This window comes from Aotus nancymaae, unplaced genomic scaffold (assembly GCF_030222135.1).
Source record: "Aotus nancymaae isolate 86718 unplaced genomic scaffold, 86718_ANA_hifiasm-v0.15.2.pri h1tg000008l, whole genome shotgun sequence".
Taxonomy (NCBI): Eukaryota; Metazoa; Chordata; class Mammalia; order Primates; family Aotidae; genus Aotus; species Aotus nancymaae.
The window spans coordinates 25,405,888-25,426,805 of NW_026988419.1; the positions used below are offsets into that span (position 1 = coordinate 25,405,888).

Sequence of the window (20,918 nt, forward strand, 5' to 3'; positions counted from 1 at the left end):
GAACCACTGCACCCGGCCTCACCACCACATTTAATGGGAAGAATTTTATAGCCTTCTGATGAGAAAACAAAGGAAGAGAGCATTAAAAAGTAATTCATGTGAAAAATAAATGTGTGAATTATTTTCTAAAACCAATAGCATAATAGAATAACACAAATAATAGACCTGGTTCAAAGACTGACTTGGGAATAATGGAAGCCACTAACTTGAACTGATTTAACTCAGACTGAAAGATCTAGTTTGACTCTGAGAGTTGGGAGGTTGAAGTATCTTAAGACCATTCTCTGAGAATGGAGTTGAGTCCTACTTTTTTTTTCTTTATCTTTTTTCTTTTCTTTTTTTTTTTTTTTTTTTTTTTGAGACAGGGTTTTACTCTGTTGCCCAAGCTTGAGTGCAGTAGCACTATCAGGGCTCACTGCAACCTCCACCTCCCAGGTTCAGGTGATCCTCCAGCCTCCTTATTTGGTTGACAAAACCAAGGTAACTGGGTTAAACCCCAGGTAACTGGGACTACAGATGCCCACCACCATGCTTTGTTAATTTTGCCGTGGAGACAAGATCTCAATATGTTGCCCAGGCCAGTCTCCAACTCCTGGGCTCAAGCAATCTTCCTGCCTTGGCCTCCCAAATTGCTGGGATTATAGGCATGAGCCACCTCTCCCTACCCAAATTCCACTTTTTTTCTAGAAAGGGAATCTTTGATGGTTGAGAGAAAGAAAATTTAAATTAAAAGGCTAGGGGAAAAGCAGTACACATCAATGATTGGAAAGAAAACCTTCAAAGTCTAGATTACAAAAAGACAAGCAAATTTCTCTTGGCAGCAGGGAAGACCCAGGAGTTGTGGAAGAAGCACTGGGTGGAATGAGCTGACAGGTCTGAGGTAACAACCTCTTAACGCGGAGCATGGTTTCCCTGCAGTGCTTGAAATAAGCACCAACTCAGGGGCTCCGGGACAGAAATGATGTGAATGTCAAAGCAGCAAGCAAAACGACTTTTCCCTTCCTCCGGCTTCCCTGAGAACACATTTAAGATATACTGTTTAAGGCCAGGCGTGGTGGCTCACGCCTGTAATACCAGCACTTTGGGAGGCCCAGGTGGGCAGATCACGAGGTCAGGAGATCGAGACCACTCTGGCTAACATGGTGAAACCGCGTCTCTACTAAAAATACAAAAAAAAAAAAAAAAAAAAATTAGCCTGTCATGGTGGCACAGACCTGTAGACCCAGCTACTCAGGAGGCTGAGGCAGGAAACTCACTTAACCCCGGGAGGCGGAGGTTGCAGTGAGCCGAGATCACACTACTGCACTCCAGCCTGGGTGACAGAGTAAGACTCTGTCTCAAAAAAAAAAAAAAAAATATATATATATATATATATATATATATACACACACATAAAAAGTGTTAAATGCTTAAAATTCTTTAGGTAAAGGCAAGCATAAACAGGAAACTTGGAGAAATAATTTCAACACATGATAAAGTATTGATTTCCTCTTATGAAAGATATCTTTAGGAATTTTTGTTGCTCATGGACCAGGAGATTCCCAGCGGAGGAGCCCCACGGGTCGCCAGTGTGACTCTTGAGGCCGGCGCAGCAGTTTTGCCGGCATCTCGGCACGGCAGTTCTCGGTGCAGAATAAACAGGACTGGGTCCCCTTCTGGTCGATGTTTGGAGCTCCAGGAAGGCAGAGTCGCCCATTCAGCTGATTAAAAAAGGGACTCAAGAGGGAAGCCAGACCAGAGATTACCAGGCAGAAAAGCACCATGAATCTTAATGCAGCTGTTTTAGCCAGCGCAGTGGGTTGCTCAGATTCCGGCACTGGGAATCAACAAGTTTGACATCCATTCAGAGACCTAATTTGAAAGTCGGTGATTACAAAGACGACAGGTGGATAAATTTACAATGATGGGAAGAAACCAGTGTAAAAAGGCTGAGAATACCCAAAATCAGAATGCCTCTCCCTCTACAGGGGATCACAGTTCCTCATCATCAGGGGAACAAGGCCTGATGGAGAATGAGTGCGTTCCAATAACAGAATTAGGCTTCAGAAGGTGGATAATAAGAAACATCTGTGAGTTAAAAGAACATGTTCTAGCCCAACGTAAAGAAACTAAGAACCTTGAAAAAAGGTTTGATGAAATCCTAACGAGAATAGACAATCTCGTTAAGAGGAATCTAAGTGAATTAATGGAACTGAAGAATACAATACGAGAACTCTGCGAAGTATGCACAGGTTTTAACAGTCGAATTGATCAAGTAGAAGAAAGGATATCAGAGGTCGAAGACCAACTTAATGAAATGAAACAAGAAGACAAGATTAGAGAAGAAAGAGTAAAAAGGAATAAACAAAGTCTCCAAGAAATATGGGACTATGTGAAAAGACATAATTTACGTTTGATAGGTGTACCTGAATGTTATGAAGAGAATGAATCCAAGCCAGAAAATATTCTTCAGGATATTAAACTTTTCTAACCTAGTAAGGCAGGACAATACTCAACTCCAGGTAATACAGAGAACACCACAAAGATATTCCTCAAGTAGAGCAACCCCAAGACACATAATTGTTAGATTCACCAGGGTTGAAATAAAGGAGAAAATTCTAAGGGCAGCTAGAGAGAAAGGTCACGTTACCCATAAAGGGAAGCCTATCAGACTCACAGCAGATCTCTCAGCAGAAACCCTACAAACTAGAAGAGAGTGGGGGTCAATATTCAATATCCTCAAAGAAAAGAATTTTCAACCCAAAATCTCATATCCAGCCAAACTAAGCTTCATAAATGAAGGAAAAATAAAATTTTTCACGAACAGGCAAGCACTCAGAGATTTCATCACCACCAGGCCTGCTTTACAAGAGCTTCTGAAAGAAGCATTACACACAGAAAGGAACAATCAGCATCAGTCATCCCAAAAACTTACCAAAAGGTAAAGAGTATCTCCATAATGAAGAATCTATATCAACTAATGGGCAAAATAGCCAGATAGCATTAAAAGACAATATTAAACTCACAAATATCAATATTAATCCTAAATTTAAATGGATTAAATGCCCAAAGACACAGACAAGCAAATTGAATAAAAAGTCAAAACCCATCAGTACGCTGTATCCAGATCCATCTCATAAACAAGGACACACAAAGACTCAAAATAAAGGATTGAAGGAAGACTCACCAATCAAATGGAGAGAGAAAAAAAAAGGAGTTGTAACTTTCGTCTCTGACAAAATAGACTTTAAAAGTAACAAAGACTAAAAGAAACAGAAGGACATTGCATAATGGTAAAAGGATCAATGCAACAACAGGAGTCAATGATCATAAATATATATGCACCCAATATAGGAACACCCAGATACATAAGACAAGTTCTTAATGACTTATAAAAAGACTTGGACTCCCGCACAATAATAGCGGGAGACTTTGACACCACATTGTTAGTATTCGACGGATCAACGAGATAGAAAATTAACAGGGACATCTATGATTAGAACTCAGACCTGGAACAAGTAAACTCAGTGAATATTTATAGAATTCTTCACCCCAGGTACACAGAACATACATTTTTCTCAGTATCACATTACACCTATTTTTAAAGTGACCGCATAATTGGAAGTAAATCGCTCTTCAGCATTTGCATAGCATTTCACAGACTTAAATGAAATATTGGTTGGCTGTTTGTTTGTTATTTTCTTCCCTTATTCCTTCCTGTCTCAGCTGTTAAGCACAATTATCAGCATAAAAGAGGTTTTTAATACCTATTTTTAGATTGCATTCCAGCCTGGGCAATAGAGCAAGACTCCTATTCTCTCTCCCCCTTTCTCTTTCTCTTTCTTTCTTTCAAAAAAAAAAAAATAGAATTAAATCTTACTTTCATGATGTCTTTCTATGGCTTTGTAAGAGTAAAAAGACATAGTCATTACCCCCTAACCACCTCTCCATTTCCAACAAAGCATGGTTCCTCTTTTGGCTTTTGTTCCTTAAATTTAGAGATTTTCTCTTAGATTTGAAAAAACTGAGTTGGCTCGTCTATCCCTGATTTTAAACACTTGCCGCTTTTAGGTGCTTTCTCACAGTGTATTTTATAGTCATCACTGATCTTCTCTATGGCCATCTTTGGATTCTTGTAGCAGAGTTCCTCAAAGGACATTTTAGTTATGTCTATGAAGTAAGGGGAAAAAAAAAAGATATCTTTAAAAATTAGTAAAATATCAATAGAAAATGGGCAAAAGACATAAACCAATTTACTGAAAGAATATGCAAATGGCCAAAAAACTTGAACAACTGTATAATTTAATCAAAAGGAGATTTTAACCTCATATTAGTTATGAGAAAATATTAATAGATATGAAATGTAAAGCCCTATATAGACACACTAGTTGGCCAGGCATGGTGGCTCACACCTGTTATCTCAACACTTTGGGAGGCCAAGGCAGGAGATCATTGAGGCCAGGAGTTTGAGTCTAGCCTAGGCAGCATAGCAAAAACTTGTCTCTACAAAAACAATGTTTTTTTAATTAGCCAGTTGTGGTGGCACACACTTGTAGTCCTAGCTATTAATACTTGGGAGGCTGAGGTGGGAGGATCCCTTGAGTCTAGGAGTTCGAGGCTGCAGTGAGCTATGATCACACTTGTACTCCAGCCTGGGCAATAGAGCAAGACCCTGTCTCTAAAACAAAAAACAAAACCCACATTAGTTAATATCACTTACCCTGTCTCTAAAACAAAAAACGAAACCCACATTAGTTAGTATCACTTACTAATTTCATTTTACAAGTTCATATTTTTGTTCTAAATATACTATATGAAAAGTAAGAGCCCTGCTGTCCTTAGCAATGATGGACTTAGAAATGTAGTTCTCAAACTTTTGTGTTCATCAGAATTGCCAGGAGGGCTTGTTAAAACACAGTTTGCTGGGCCCCACCCCAGAGTCTATGATTCACTAAGTCTAGAGGGAGACCCAATCATTAGCCCTTATTTTATTTATTTATTTAGAGACAGGGTCTCACTCTGTTGCCCAGGCTGGAGTGCAGTGGCACCATCACAGCTCACTGCAGCCTTGACCTCCTAGTCTCAAGCAATCTTCCCACCTCGGCCTCCCCAGTAGGTGGGGCCACAGGTGTGCACCACCATACCTAGCTAATTTCTTTCTATTTTTGTAGAGATGAGGTCTCCCTGTGTTGCCCAGGTCTTGAACTCCTGGGCAGGATCATCCTGCCTCAGCCTCTCAAAGCGTTGGAATTACAGGTGTGAGCCACTGTGCTGGCCACTAATTAGCCTTTCTAACAAATTTTCTAGTGATTGCTGGTTTGGCTGCATCACATTTGGTCCAGGAACCACACTTTCAGTTCTACCATCCTAGAATAAATTGAGTATTAGAAAATTATGGTTACCATCTTTTAAAAGCATTGTCTTAGGGACAGAAGACAAATAGGAGACTAATCTAAAGTAATGGCAAACACTTTAGGTCTTTTATTTAAATGTTTTTCTCCTAAATTTACATCAATACCCAATAACTTATTCCTAAGCAACTAATTGTGCTGCTCATAAAGTTAGATAGGGCTTATCTTCTAGACTTTTTGCATTTTCTTTTTTTTTTTCTTTTGAGACAGAGTCTCGCTCTGTCACCCAGGCTGGAGTGCAGAGGCACGATCTCGGCTCACTGCAACCTCTGCCTCCTGGGTTCAAGCAGTTCTCTGTCTCAGCCTCCCGAGTAGCTGGGATTACAGACACCCACCACCATGCCTGGCTAATTTTTGTATTTTTAGTAGAGACAGGGTTTCACCATCTTGGCCAGGCTGGTCTTGAACTCCTGACCTCGTGATCTACCCGCCTTGGCCTCCTAGAGTGCTGGGATTACAGGCATGGGCCATTGCCCAGGCCAACTTTTTGTATTTTCTAATATACCCATGCTTGACCTTTTTTTCATTTTGGTTCTACTAAGTGTCTCAGTCCTTTGAGGAACTGAAATGCTATATGTTAAATACAAGTGAGTCCCATTCAGAGTCTTAGGCATGTATCTTCCTTTTACATTATTATTTCTTTTTAAAAGGTTTACTTCAAAAAGTTGGCAGGTAAATGTTTCAATTTTACATTAAAAAGGTAGACCGGTAAATCATGAAAAGTTCATATATAAACTAGGATCATTAGTTCGAATCTGCATTCGCCTAATAATCTTATATTCACTGCCTTTGTCTTAGCATCCCTTGGGCTCTTAGGCATTTTAAACCACTTTAGGAATTTCTACAGAAAACCATTTCTCTTGTTCATATTTCTCTCTGGCTACAATTATAATATAGTCTAGCTTTTTCCCAGAAATGGTAGAAAATATTTAAATCCTCCATCAGTTCCTTTACTTTGTCTAATATTAAACAGATTTTCCCAAATGCCAAGAAGAGATGGGTATTTGTTCCTCAAGAATTATATTAATTACTAGATAAACCTTAAAATAAAAACTTAGAAGCATCAGAAATACCCGGTTTTCCCTATCCCAGGAAAGCTATTTCATCAAGGTCAAATCTATAATAATTTTATTCGCATACTTAGAATATAACTGAGAAGTTCGGTCAACATCCACGAGTTAGCAAGAAGCACTGATTAAGCATTTGCACAAAAGAGGACAGTGAGTTAATGTCCCCAGTAGGGTAGCAAAATTAACAAATGAATTAATTAACCTTTATTTACATCCTATTTTAAAGCCAAGATTTAAGTAAAGCTTTTGTCAAAGGTATGTAGCTGAACTTGGTTTACAAACTAAAAGTGCAAGAACTGTGAAAGCCAAATACTTTGTGGGCTGCCATCAGGGAAAACCTCTCCTTAATTAACTCTGGGGCTTAAAGTGGAGATAAAAAGATCATTGTGAGACATGCCAATTGTTCTTCCAAGATTTGGGTCTTAGCAGGTATTTGGGCATGTGTTGAATAACTGAAAGGACCAAGTTGCTAGTAACAGGGGAAGAGGGCCACATTCACATGAGAACACTGGAATCAAGTAGGCTTACCAGCTTTGGAACCAGATAAACCTCCAGTTATTTTATTTTATTTTATTTTATTTATTTATTTATTTATTTTTGAGAAGAAGTCTCACTCTGTCGCCTAGGCTGGAGTGCAGTGGTGCGATCTCAGCTCACTGCTACCTCCGCCTCCTGGGTTCAAGCGATTCTTCTGCCTCAGCCTCCCAAGTAGCTGGGACTACAGGCATGAGTCACCATGCCTGGCTAATTTTTGTAGTTTCAATAGAGACAGGGTTTCACCATGTTGGCCAGACTGGTCTCGAACTCCTGACCTCAAGCGATCTGCCCACTTCAACCTCCCAAAGTGCTGGAATTGTGGCTTAGTTTAGCTGGGCACAGCTAAATTAATCCTATTAATCCTGTTAGAATGTCTGGTGACCTGTATATGTCTATAAGTACACACATAGCACATAGCCTCACATGGAAGCATAAACTATACATGATATTGACTGATTTTCTATTCAAGCAAATTACAAATTGTTTGCTTATGTTTGTTTGCTTACACAATAACAAAAGAAAACTTCAACCCAAAACATTTAAATAACCAGGATCCAGTAACTACCCTCCTTAGCTAAGAGATTTAAGTAACCATCTTGGTTTCTTGGAAAAACCAATAATAGCTAGTGGCTGTATGGGACGCCTTGCATAGTAGCCATACGCAAAACCACACTCACATGCCTGATAACGTGCACTTATTTCTGAGCCCCACCCCATTCGTTGTGGGCTCTGCAGAGTGGAACTCCGCCAAGGCTCTGCCCTGCTCTGCAGGCCTGTCCTCTTGCTTGTCAGAGATCCAACCAAACTGAAGCCTAAATTTCAATCCAAGTGAAATATCTGAGGCCATTGCCTGAGCCAAAAATAAAAATGCAGCAGGAGAAGAACCCCACATGAACACAGCAGAAGCATTTCAGTGACCTCAACTCAGGGCAGGGGCCTTTAGCAGTTTCCTGTGACCTCCCTGTGTGCAGCTAGACTCTGGAAGGGTGCAGACAAAGCCATTGGGCCTGTCTCTAATTGGTCTCACATCATCAGCATTCCAGAACAGGAAACTGTCTGCAGCCAGGAATTCTTGCTTCTTTGCCATAATATTTGAGAAGCAGACCTTTTCCCCCCTGCACATATTTAGTTCTGCTAGTTTGCAGCAGGTTCATTTTCCTGGTTTCAATAGTTATAATAAGAACATCATGTCTAGCCCGTCTCTTGGTGGTGGACTATTAGATTGCTAGGATATGAACTTCTTCCTCACTTGTTGTGGGTCAGTAAGCTAATGTTTGGGTCAAAGACTGTTCATAAAATATATAGTCTCATTCTATGGTGCTTTTTTTTGATGGAGTGTTTCTCTGTCTCCCAGGCTGGAGTGCAGTGGTGGGATCTTGGCTCACTGCAACCTCTGCCTCCTGGGTTCAAGTGATTCTCCTGCCTCAGCCTTCTGAGTAGCTGGGGTTACAGGCATGCATATGGTGCATTTATTAAAATTCAGAGTGAGATTTATACTGCCCCAAGATGGGGAAGATGTTCTCCTGCTCCTATCTCAAGAAAGGGGACCAGTTCATCAGGGCACACATAAATAATTAGGAGTGCCCCGAGAGCATCCACAGAAGCCGAACTCCAGTCCCCTCTTCCTGGTCCCATGTCTTATGGTGTAACCAGTGTTGACATACACCCAGTTAACTGCAGTGTAGCTGTCCCAATAGTTAAAACACAAACACACTTCCAGATAGTGATATATAATATATATACTATCCAGATGGTAATATATATATAATAGATACACTTCCAGATGGTGATATATAATATATATATATATACATGTGTGTGTATATATATATATATTATATAAGTGGTTTCAACTATTTTAATCAAATGATGTGTTTAAAATATGTATTTGTGCAAGTTAAATGAGTAAGTACACTACACTGGACCTTATTGGTTGGTCAGAATGTAAGCCAGCAGGTGACACTTGCAAATTCAGTGTGGGGTGCTATGTAAGTATAACTGGGTACTCTCTCTGTGTTGCATTTTCTAGTAGATTAGGTCACTGGTTCTCAAAAGGGATGATTTTGTCCCCCAGAGGCATTTGGCAGTGTTTGGAGATACTGCTGGTTGTCACAGCTGGGAGGAGGGGATGACGTGGCTACCAGCATCTCGATAGAGGCCAGGGATGCTGATGCATGTCCTATGATGCACAAGATTGCCCCTTGCATCAAAGACTTATCACCCAAAATGTCAGTAGTGCCAAGGTTGAGATCCTTAGGTGTGAGAAAAAGTGAAGCGATTAATGTTTTCAAGAAAGAAATGGAAAAACCCATTGGATGACTTTGGTCAATAACAAATGTCTCCCTGCCGTTGCATTCTCCATGACACTGCAAAGGGAGGACGTCAGTCTTTGTTTTCTGTGATATACAGCAACATCCAAAAACAGTGGAACTGCTTATCACTGGACTGGATGACTCAGAAATGAAGACACCAGCTTTCATTTGATGTATCACACAGGAACACCAAAGGGACAGCTCTCTTTCATTACCTGTTGCAATTTTCAGCAGAGATGATTACTTTGGTAGATTTGCCTCATATGAAAGATGTGTTCCTGAAAAGTTGTATTTGCTAAATCATGTTTTAAAAATAGTCAAGAAACTCAGTGAGCACTCAGGGGCCAATGAATCTTTTTAAAGTGAAAAAAGAAAATCCTACTCTCAAAGAGAAACACACCCATATATTGCACTTTTTAATGTAAATATTTATCCTGAACTTTACATTTTTATTACAGGGCTCCATAAATTTTATGTAAGAGAACAATTTCCCTTTCTCCTTCCTTTTCCTTCCCTTATTCTTTTCCTTTAAAGAGAAAAGGGTAGGGGGAGGGATTAACTATAGATTCTCTGAATCTGGAAAGGTCATTGATCAATCTATCCATACTACAGTTTAAAAGATACCTGCTGGGTTACAAATTGTTAGAAAATAGGACTTGGTTCTATTTTGAAATCATTAATTTTTTTTTATCTCATGCTTTTTTTTTTCGGTTACTGACCTTTGGCTAGAAAGAGCAGGTGCACTCAGTTCTTCCATCACCCCATGGGTGTTTGTTGCACCAGAAATATCCGATAAGACTCAATCTCTTCACTCACTGGAGCCTGGTATCAGCAGAGATAAGGGAGTGGTACTGAAGGAACCCAGGGTTTTTCCTCCTTATCAATCACTGCCCTGGGGCAACATCCCTAGGTGTATAAATCACTGACTAACCCAGCAGGGGAAAGGGGGCAGGAAGGAGGAAATTTATTTGATAAAGCTACCATTAGTGTCACTTTAGTGATAGAAGGTTACAGAGGTGTGACCAGTGGGGACAAAGCCATTGCCACTAGGAAGGAGCTGGCCTGGATGAGAGAGGCTCTAGAAGACATGGGTCTGACCTCTATTCTCACTGGAAGGAGGAGGGGACTCGGAAGAGGAAGATGCTAGAGGTGACCCTGCCTTGTCCAGGATAGCACCTGTGTCAAGGAGACAGGTGCTAGAGTCACCTGTGAGGGGCACTGTCACACCCTTTGCATAGTCCTTCCACTTACAAGTATGTTTCTCATGTTAGTCTCACAGCAACCCAGTAAGCAGCATTTTACAAACGAGAAAACCAAAGCACCAAGAACTTAAGTAATAATTTGCCCAAGGTCACTCAGCTACAAAGAAGGGTTTGTGGTTTGGCACAGGTGTTCTGATTGGAAGCCCTGTGTTTCCCTATGCAATGGCACCCTGCTCTCGCTAGGATGGCCAGGCCTCCGCCCGGCAGTGTGGCACTCGGTAAGAGCCTTGGCTGGGCTGCCAGGAACCCCGGGTTCCAGTCATGACTCTGTCTCCAACTCACTGCATCCCCGGTAGGTAATTGCTAGCCCTCTTGGAGTCTCTGTTTTCTCATCTAGGCAAGGAGGAGGTTACTCCATAGTGACATGACAGGCAGTCTGAAAGGCACCCTGGCTGCCCCCTTGCAGTGTGCTAAGCACTTCCCACCATGGCCAGGAACTGTGAAAACACTGTATCCATCATGTTACCCGAGCCCGAAGCACCCTAGGAGGTGGGTGCTGTGTAGTCTCCATCTAGCTGATAAGGACACCGAAGCGCAGAAAACTCAGAACGATGACATGACTCGCTTCAGGGCACTGTCTGCTCAGACTGTCACACAGAATACCACAGACTGGGTGGCTTGGACAACAGAAATGTGCTGTCTCCAGTTCCAGAGGCTGGAAGTTTCAGATCAGGGTGCTAGCAGGGTTGGTTCTGGCGAGGCCTCTCTCCTAGGCTTGCAGAGGACCCCGTCTCTGTGTGTTCTCACATGGTGCTGCCTCTGAGGCCTTTGGGGTTGGGAAGAACAAGCTCCTCGTGCTCTTCTTCTAAGGACACTTATGCTCTTGGATCAGGGTCTTACCCTCATGACCTCATTTAATCTTTTTTTTTTTTTTTTTTTGAGACAGGGTTTTACTCTTGTTGCCCAGGCTGAGTGCAGTGGCATGATCTCAGCTCACTGCAAACCTCTGCCTCCCAGGTTCAAGCGATTCTCCTGCCTCAGCCTCCCAAGTAGCTGGGATTACAGGCGTGCATCATCACAGTCTGCTAATTTTGTATTTTCAGTAGAGTCAGGGCTTTACCATGTTGGCCAGGCTGGTCTCAAACTCCTGACCTCAGGTGATCCACCCACTTCAGCCTCCCAAAGTGCTGAGATTACAGGTGTGAGTCACCACACCCGTCCACTTCATTTAATCTTGCTTACCTCCTAAGCACAGTGTCTCCAAATATAGTCACATTGTGGGTAAGGGGTTCAACATATGAATAACAGGGAGACATGGTTCAGTTCATAGCAGTCACACAGCCAGGAATTGATGTGAAGCTCCCTGCCTGCTCGTCTCACCACCTCTTCATTTTACTTGGCCCAGAGAGCTGAGCTGGGGGTGGAGCTGCTGGGTTCGGGAAGTCCTGTCTTCCTGTAGGTATATGCACACACACACACACACACACACACACACACTCTCTCTCTCTCTCTCTCCCCCCCCCCCGACTCCCCCCTCGCACAGTAGCTCTCCATCCAAGTCACAGCCTCCTCTCCAAGGTATGAGGGTGGGTAGGAAGATCTTTCTTTCACTAAGCCCTCTGGGTCCTGAATGGAGCTGGGGGTAAGCCTGTGGCAGACTAGGAGACAGTGCCCCCAAGACCATCCTGCACCTAGCACTGAAACTCAAGATGTTTCGGGAAAAGCACAAGAAGCCTGAGGCTGAGCCCTCAGGATGGGTTCCTTAATAGCCTTCTTGGAACCCAGCAGTTCTGGATCCTCCCTGAATGCTGCAGGCAGAACAGAATCACGCAGGTGCAATCCTGGGCTCCTAGGACTTGGTACAAGTTGCCTATCCTTGTGGAAGGATGAAAACTCAGTCCACATCTGCAAACCACTTCCTGAAGCAGCTGTATTTGAGCTTGTCAGTTACTCATTATTAAAAGCTTTGCAGACCAAATGCAGTGGCTCACACCTGTAATCCTAGCACTTTGGGAGGCCAAGGCAGGTGGATCACCTGAAGTCAGGAGTTCAGACCAACCTGGCCAACATGGCAAAACCCTGTCTCTACAAAAAATACAAAAAGTAGCCAGGTGTGGTAGTGGATGCCTGTAGTCCCAACTACTCGGGAGGCTGAGGTGGGAGGATCACTGGAGCCCAGGAGGCAGAGGGTACAGTGAGCTGAGGTCACACCACTGCACTCCAGCCTGAGTGACAGGGTGAGACCCTGTCTCCAAAATAAATAAATAAATAAATAAATAAAAACTTTGCTGTAAAAACAAGTTATTCAGACTCTTGTGCAGGCTTCCACCAAGACAAACAGCAAACTAGTCATCCACCTGGAATGTTTCCTCGCTACAAATTACAGTATCTGTCATAGTGTTGGAAAAATGTTTTCTTCCCACTCTGTCCTGCTTTAATGTTCATGCTCATGTTATAAAGGTAGACTTACAAAGGTAGGAGTTTTTTCCTAATTTTAAAAAAATTCACAAGACTTAATAGACCACAGGACGTCATCCAGAAAATCAAAATGTGTCATTTTGTCTTTTCAAACTGTCGAAAAAAGTAGCTACTTAAGAGAGAACCACTTAGCTCATGTTAGCTGATGTAGAAAGCTACCTTGCCCCAGACGTAATGCTGTGGCTGTCACTGGTGTGCCGAGCATTTTCACGAGGCACTTCCCCCTCATTTTCTGTCACTTCACCCTAGATTCACTGCCCACACTCCCTTCTCCATGGAGAGCTTCTGGTGCTCTGTCCATTGTCACTATAACCAGAATTGCTGGGTGACTGCTGACTCCTCCCCACTCATAAGCCCTAAGCTAGTTCAGATCAGAAAAGCAAAAATGTTTTTCAAGTGAAATTCCACCTTGAGCGTTTTGGAAAAGCAAACAGTTCATTTCAGTGAGTCATTTCTCTTCCCATTGGCAGGGTCATCCAGAACAGTAGATTGTGCGCAGCTGCACCCGAGGCCATGGGGCTTCCCATTGGTGTCTTGCTGGCTTCGGTCTTGCTCATCATATCCATGGTTGACTTTTGCAGGTGTGAAAGCTGTGGGGCCGTTTTCCATTCTGAATGCAAAGAAAAGTCTGTCCCCTGCCCGAGGTGTGTTCGCCGAGAGCTGCAGAAGAAGCAGAAGTCTTTCTGGCAGAGACTGAACGTGGACGAGAGTCTAGAGGAGGCTTGCACCATGTTTGAGCTGTCCTACCAGAACACCTGACTCAGGCCGACCCAAGGCCCGGGATTCACCGATCAACAATCCATCAGCCCCAGAGCGGCTTCCTAACTAGCCAGTTAGACCCCTTCGGAAGAAGAGTATGTCTCCTCTTCAGCTAGATATAGATATATATATTTATTTATATAAACACAAATATCTATACGTCCCATACTTATGCTCTGTGTACCTCATTGTCTAAAAGATCCACAGAACATCTGTGGCTCAAGAAACTACCAATAGCTGGATTACACTTAGCCAAGAATTTCAGCTGCTTGCTCCCAGACAAAACGTGGTATACACAATGCTTTATAGTTCCGACTTTTCTTTTTCTGTCTCTCGGGACATTTTATTATCCAAGATGCAAGAGGAAGCATTTCCTGCAGAAAACGGCGCTTTAGGTTATTTTTGTGCTATTTATTTTTAGCCTCCACAGAGGCCGAGGTAACTGAGGCAGGCACCCATCATCATCTGTTTCATAAGAAAGCCTTCAAAACACAAGAGACTCCTGGGTCCTTCCAGGACCTAGTGTCCCCGGCTCTCCCACCTCAGTTCCTCCCATGGAGGTGGGAATCACCCAAGCAGAGCTGAATGGCTGAAACAGGAGCCAAGTTCCCTCTGACAGAAAGCATCCACCCCTGATTTATGAGGAGAGCTGGTTCTGGTTTTGAAGTTAATCTCAGAAGTTTTTTTTCCTGAGAAAAGAAGAAACTTCTGCAACCAATAACTGCGTGTTGTCGGTCTGTTTCCTGGTACGAATCCCAACACCCGCCTAATGATGTGACGCTCCACCATGTTTTCCAGGCTGTCCACATGACTTTCTTAAAAACGGTTTTCAGCGGGTGCCCATAGGTGATATTTATGATGTTTTTCCTGATGCTGGCCAGAGGAAATGTCCTGGGATTGTTGTTAAAGACATCAGCATATAGACTGGTAGATAAGGGTATGTGGTATGTTACATGGTACGTATATTCAAAGAGAGGGTCGTTTTAGTTTCTTTTCTCAGAATCCTGCGTATGCACTGCCTACCTATTCATTTTAAATGCTTTATGTCTCATTGTTCTTCCTGCACTGTCATTTCGACCTTTGTCAATGTAACCATTCTTGCTTTCTCATTTTTTTGTTTAAAAAATCAGAGTAGGCTGGGCGCAGTGGCCTGTAATCCCAGCACCTTGGGAAGCCTAGGTGGGTAGATCACCTGAAGTCAAGAGTTCTTGACTAGCCTGGCCAACATGGCGAAACCCCGTCTCTACTAAAAATACAAAATATTAGCCAGGTGTGGTGGCAGGTGCCTATAATCCCAGCTACTCAGGAGACTGAGACAGGAGAATCACTTGAACCCAGGAGAGGGAGGTTGCAGTGAGCCAAGATCACACCATTGCACTCCAGCCTGGGCAACAAGATTGAAACTCTATCTCAAAAAAAAAAATACAAAAAAAAAAGTCAGAGTAATGTGGAACTTCAAAATACCAACTTTGGACTATTAAGAAAATACCAAACTTACAAGTATAATTGATGAATTAGATCTAATATTATTTAAATAAATATATATACATATATATATAATTGCCACCTTGAAGTAAAACGGAGTGCTAAAATAAATCACAGGAGTCAGAAAGAGAACTGCTTTGCTATTCGGCAGGTAGTGTTCCCCCGCTGCAGTGCCCTTTGAAGAGCGCGTGGCAGTCACTGTGACCAAAACGGCAGGTAGGACAGCCCTGGGACCCTGGCAGCTCCCATTCTTTCACCTTCACTCTCTCTAGAGCAGGAAAATACGTTTATAATAAAACAGTTCTCAGTAGACTTTATGAGAAGAGTCTGTATCTTTCACACTGAGGGATGCCTACTATGCCTTCATGGTTTAGTAGTTTTGTAGCTATTAGGATTAGTGGCGCACAAAATACTTAGTACATTCAAGCACATTGCTCTTTTCCCTCACACTCCTGTTCCCTGAGATCCCAACTTACAATACTTCGTCCATCTAGAGATGTGACGTTTCAGACTGACTTTAGTGCAGTTAGATGTAAGCATTTGCCCTCTCAACCACGCCAGTTCCTTTGGCCCCAGACCACACATTTCACCTGAACAGCTCAGCACCACGCATGCGTTTATTTTCTGACGATACAGTAGCCACAACCAAGGCTTGAAAACTTGTTAAAAGGCCAGGGCCCTATTCATGAGATGCCTCACGGTGCCTTTTACCCTTAGAAAAGCAGGTTGACTTTTCCCCCACTCTATTTAAAGAGAATGTTGGACACAAAAGAAAAAGGGTGGAAAATCTCAGACACTTGGCAAACAGGCAAACAAATTTGATCATCTCCTTTCCTCCTCCCCTTGGTAAAATACAGTATTTATATTTTCCAGCCTCAGAGAAGATAGCAGAACATGATCTTTCACAAGAGAATTATAGACCTGCTTATTATAAAACAGATGTGCTCCCATGGCAAAGTGCCTTCTCCCTCCGCCCCCGGCTCCCTGTCACTGTAGCTTACTTTTGCCTTCACTGTAATTAATGTATCCATGATTCCAACTGTCAGCCAGGCCATTCCCAGCACACTGCATTTGGAGACCTGAAGTGCGGGGCCATCTCCTCCCCTTCTAACATGTTTGTCCTACACGCAGAATTTCCTCTCCCAACTCACAGGCACCCAGTGTCTACCTGCTGAGAGTCAAGGGTGAAATTCTGGATCCCTGTTCAAAACATCTTTGTTTTCACCATATTTAGAGGGCCCTGCTAAATACGAGCAGTCCCTGTGAACTCCTAAGAAGGACTTTCCACCCACATCATTTTCTGCTTATTTTCAAAAGGAAAACAAAAATCAATGTGTTATCACCATCAGCTACCCAGAGCTGGATCCATGGCCGGCTGCTTCTGTTTCCTCTCCGTTTCGTAAAACCCTGACAGCTTGGTCGGTGCCAGCCACAGGCCTATGACATTCTCTGCCACCACCACCAAAATCTGATGGGTCAGAGTGGAGCCAGCTTGGGAGTTGGGTCTGCCATGAAAATTCAAAATTGCTGTTTTCAGCCCAGAATGCCTTCATGCACATGAACGCCCCTTCTGTTTTCAACTCTAACAAATTACTTGGTGCACTGTTAGGTAATGGTTCTACTGCTTAGAAACTGTCGAAACAAAAGCAAATCTGTGGATTACCACCTCTTTCAGACCAAACTAATACCTGCTTTTCCTCGTGTTCCATTTTTCATCCCATCTTAAATATCTTGCACATAAGACATATGAAAAAAATGGCCATTTAATCTCCTGGAGTTGGCAACTGACTCCGGGGAACAGCTTTTTGCTGAAAGGCCCATTCCCTGATGTATCACTTGAGGAAATCCCTCCGAAAAGTGCCAGAAACTCATGTGTGAGATCGTCCAACCCTGGTGAAATGTTGGCATCTAACCCTGCAGTAAAGCAGCCAGTTCCGAAAATAGACCTCATTTTGCACCACTGCAGGAAGGCCACAAAGTACTTAAAAAGCAGTCAACTGGAATGGGAGTAGTGTTCTTTCCAGGACCGCTTTTTCCAAAGCTAAAAGCCTCTTTATATGAAAACCATGTAAACTCTCAGCAGCCCCCTTTGCCTCACTGCCTTTTGTAGGGACTGCATCATAGTCATTTTTACGTCTGTAGTGCTAAAGCGAGCTTTATCATTGGATTCGCTGAGAGGGTCATCGCTTTTTGATTCTTCTAGAGTAGTCCTCTACCAAGAAGGGAATACGTCTAATACTTGGGATCTGTGGTTTGCAACACAGTGGTATCCCTCAGACTCCTGAAAAGGGACTGTGCCGTGACTTCCTTCCGGCTGCATTGAGATCCGAGGTGTTTACATCACCCTAGTTGCCGAATGCAGCCTTTGCTAAGCTCGAGTACATCCTTTGACAGAGGCTGGCCTCTGTTTTTGTCTCTGTGTGTCATGTGTACACACTGAACGTGGACTATTTTCTCTGCCTCCTCAAAGAGGCTTGGCTTCCAAACCTGGGAGTTTGTTCTCTACCCATTGGCCAAAAAGGCCGTCCATAAATTAATATATCCAGGTGGGACTAGCACGATGCCAGGCACACTGAACACTTTCCACAGAGGGGTGTGATCAGAGGAAGTAAAGGTGCATGCTGCTCCTCCTGTAGAGTCAAGCCAATGCTGTCACTCATGTGTTTGTGCAGAATTAGTCATCTCTGTTGATCTGACACACTCTCTTGAAATCACTAGATTATAAAGCAAATCTTCACCTCCTGATTCCAATACTGCCTGGTTTCAATGCAGGGGTTATTTTATTTTTTTTACTTCCCCTAGTAAATAGAGATGTGTATAATTTTTGCCCATTTGATTTCTTGAGTTTTCTGCCCCACTTCTTTTCTTACTCTGAAATAACATGAAAATATGGAGACACCGGAGCAACACTGAGAGGCCCTCCCTCCCGGGATGGACTGAATCTGTAGCGGCACTCTCCGGTCTCCCTTGCCTCTGAATCACTTGTTAGGACGGGCATTAGGCGCTTCATATGTTGCACACGCTGTGCGACTCTTCCGACCCTGAGTCAAGTAGAACTAACTGCTCAAGGTCGAATCCGGTGACCGGTGAATAAGCTCTGCTCAGTTAATGTAAACAGACAAGTGTTGATTTCTACCATGTGGAACGGTGTTTCGACAGTTAAGTCTAGCACCCGGCAGTCTCCTTATTGGTAAACGATTCTGATTTCATTGGATTCGAAAATCTCTGACTCAAGGGTCTTTCCTTAGTGTATTTTAATGGGTGTATGGCTAAGGTAAAATCCAATTCATTGTTAAACTCTAGGTAAAAAAGTACATGATACCCTCTTAAGCATGCTGGTGGTTGTCAGTTTTATTTAAAGTGGGTTCCAATCGGCTGGGCTTGGTGGCTCATGCCTGTAATCCCAGCACTTTGGGAGGCTGAGGCGGGCGGATCACTTGAGGTCAGGAGTTTGAGACCAGCCTGACAAACATGGCAAAAACACAACAATCAGGCCAAGCGTGGTGCCTCATGCATGTAATCCCAGCACTTTGGGAGGCCAAGGTGGGTGGATCACTTGAAGTCAGGAGTTTGAGACCAGCCTGGCCAACATGGTGAAACCCCATCTCTACTAAAAATATAAAAATTAGCCAGGTGTCGTGGTGCATGCCTGTAATCCCAGCTACTTGGGAGACTGAGGCAGGAGAATCACTTGAACCCAGGAGGCGGTGATTGTAGTGAGCCAAGATCGCTCCACTGCACTCCAGCCTGGGCAACAGGGCAAGACTCCTTCTCAGGAAAAAAAAAAAAAAAAAGTAGGTTCCAAATGATCATGTTGTGTGGCATTGTCCTGGTAAAGGGCTGCTGATGTGATGGAAGGCATTGCTAGACTCAAGTGAGACAAATGCTATTTTGCTTTGGATTCTCCTTGTGAAAAGAGAAGCCACTAGCTGCTCGTCTTGTTAGAAAGCCCTTGAATGAAGCCAGTTGTTGCCCAGGGTAGAAGATTCAGGCACCTACAGCAACTCATAGCAACTTCTAACTCTTAGAAGAGTTCCCTCCTATTGGCTGTGAAGCTGCAAACCAGCCTCTTTCTTTTCCCCGGATCTCCCTTGCCCCTAGTTCTGAGCCCCAGCCCAGAGGCAGACCTCACGGCTAATAAACCAGCTAGTGGACAACTGGGGCCTGTGGCTCCTTCTCCATGTTGGCCTTCCCTTGTGTCTCTTGTCCCTGTAGGAGTGCCTTATAGTACTGTCTCCTGCTTCTAGTCTAGTCTATCTGAACCACTTGAACCCTGCAGGACCCTTCAGCTAAATCTGGATCCCTTTGCTTCTTCCCTGCTGGCTACTCTTCATACAGATGCGCTTGGAAGCTGTGCATTCCATGACACTTGTCAGACCTTTCACCTTGTTCAACCCGGTGTGCCTTAACCTCAGGAGTAAAGGGAATCATGTCGGAGACAGGTGGTTAAAGTAGAATGGTACAAACATCGGCTTCTTAGTGCCATTAGCAGTTTTACCAGGAAATACAAAAGATGCAACCACATAATGTTTTCCCTTTGTTTTATGCTGTCCTTAAATCCCTCTTTTTATTCGTTTGTTTGCTTTCATTAACCAAACTCAGGGGAATGTCACGATGTCACCAAGGCCAATGGGTAGAGAAATAAAATCCAGCCATCCAGAATTGAATCTGTAAAGTCAGTGAACTTAGCCTTTTCAGTTTCAAAATTACACAAACACAAGGATTTTCTTACCCTTCACCTTTCGAAAGTTTTCTTTTTATTTTGCCACCTGTTTTCCAAATAAGAAGTGGGAAGCCTTTTAGATAAATAGTGATAAAAATATCTCTTTGTGTGACGTGCGCAGTCCACTGAGCTATCAAATTAGGCTTTGGCTGCTGGAGGCCTAAGTTCTAGCTTTGGTCACCTATCAGAATCTTACCGTTACACTGGGCATGGTGGCATGTGCCTACAGTCCCAGCTATTTGGGAGGCTGAGGTGAGAAGATTGCTTAAGCCCAAGAGCCTGGGCAATATGGTGAAACCCATCTCAAAAAACAAACAAACAAAAAAAGAAGCAGAGTCTTACTGTGAATAGCTTCTAGCCTACCCTAGAAAATATGTATTTTAAATCTGTTTCTTAGGAATAATAGTAGCTAAAAGAAGGAATCATCACAGGAGGGAAAGTGGCTAGCCGAGTAGCTCACGCCTGTAATCCCAGCACTTTGGGAGGCCAAGATGGGAGGATCACTGGAGCCCAAGAGTTCAAAAACAGTCTGGACAAGATGGCAAGATGCCTAACTCTGAAAAAAATAATTTTTTTTAAAGGAGAGAAAATGCTGAGGCTGCAAATGGAGAATATCGAATATGGTGACGTGAAAAACTTCTGCACAACTTGTTCTCTAGCTCCTGGGTCAGATCTATGACATTTTATCTTATTTCTGCTCACGCAGGACAGAAATGACTAAAATTTTGGGTCTGGGCTGTTATGTCACTTGCGTTAAGTTATTTGTAGCATCTAATGTGCTAACTTATACATGTGTTCTTTCTGTTTTGAGGATTTTATTACCTTTTGTTTTGTCATAACTTATCTATATTTTTGTTTACATTATTTTAAAAATATCAGTAACTGTAATAATATAAAATTGAAGTTGTATTGTTACAATACAACTAGTTTTTAAGGCCATCTGTCACATAATTTAAGTGCAC

The 20,918-nt window shown here is 42.9% G+C and overlaps 1 protein-coding gene across 2 annotated transcripts in view; it reads left to right on the top strand.

Annotated features, from left to right (window-relative positions):
- The window catches only part of PLEKHM3 (pleckstrin homology domain containing M3), a 211,094-nt gene extending 191,187 nt beyond the window's left edge, over positions 1-19,907 (top strand). For both annotated transcript variants that reach the window (XM_012446309.3, XM_012446310.3), the window contains exon 8: positions 13,571-19,907. In XM_012446309.3, the coding sequence (XP_012301732.1) occupies positions 13,571-13,748 (178 nt within the window). In that variant the 3' untranslated portion in view covers positions 13,749-19,907. The remainder of the gene's footprint in view (positions 1-13,570) is intronic.
- The last annotated feature ends 1,011 nt before the right edge of the window (positions 19,908-20,918 follow it).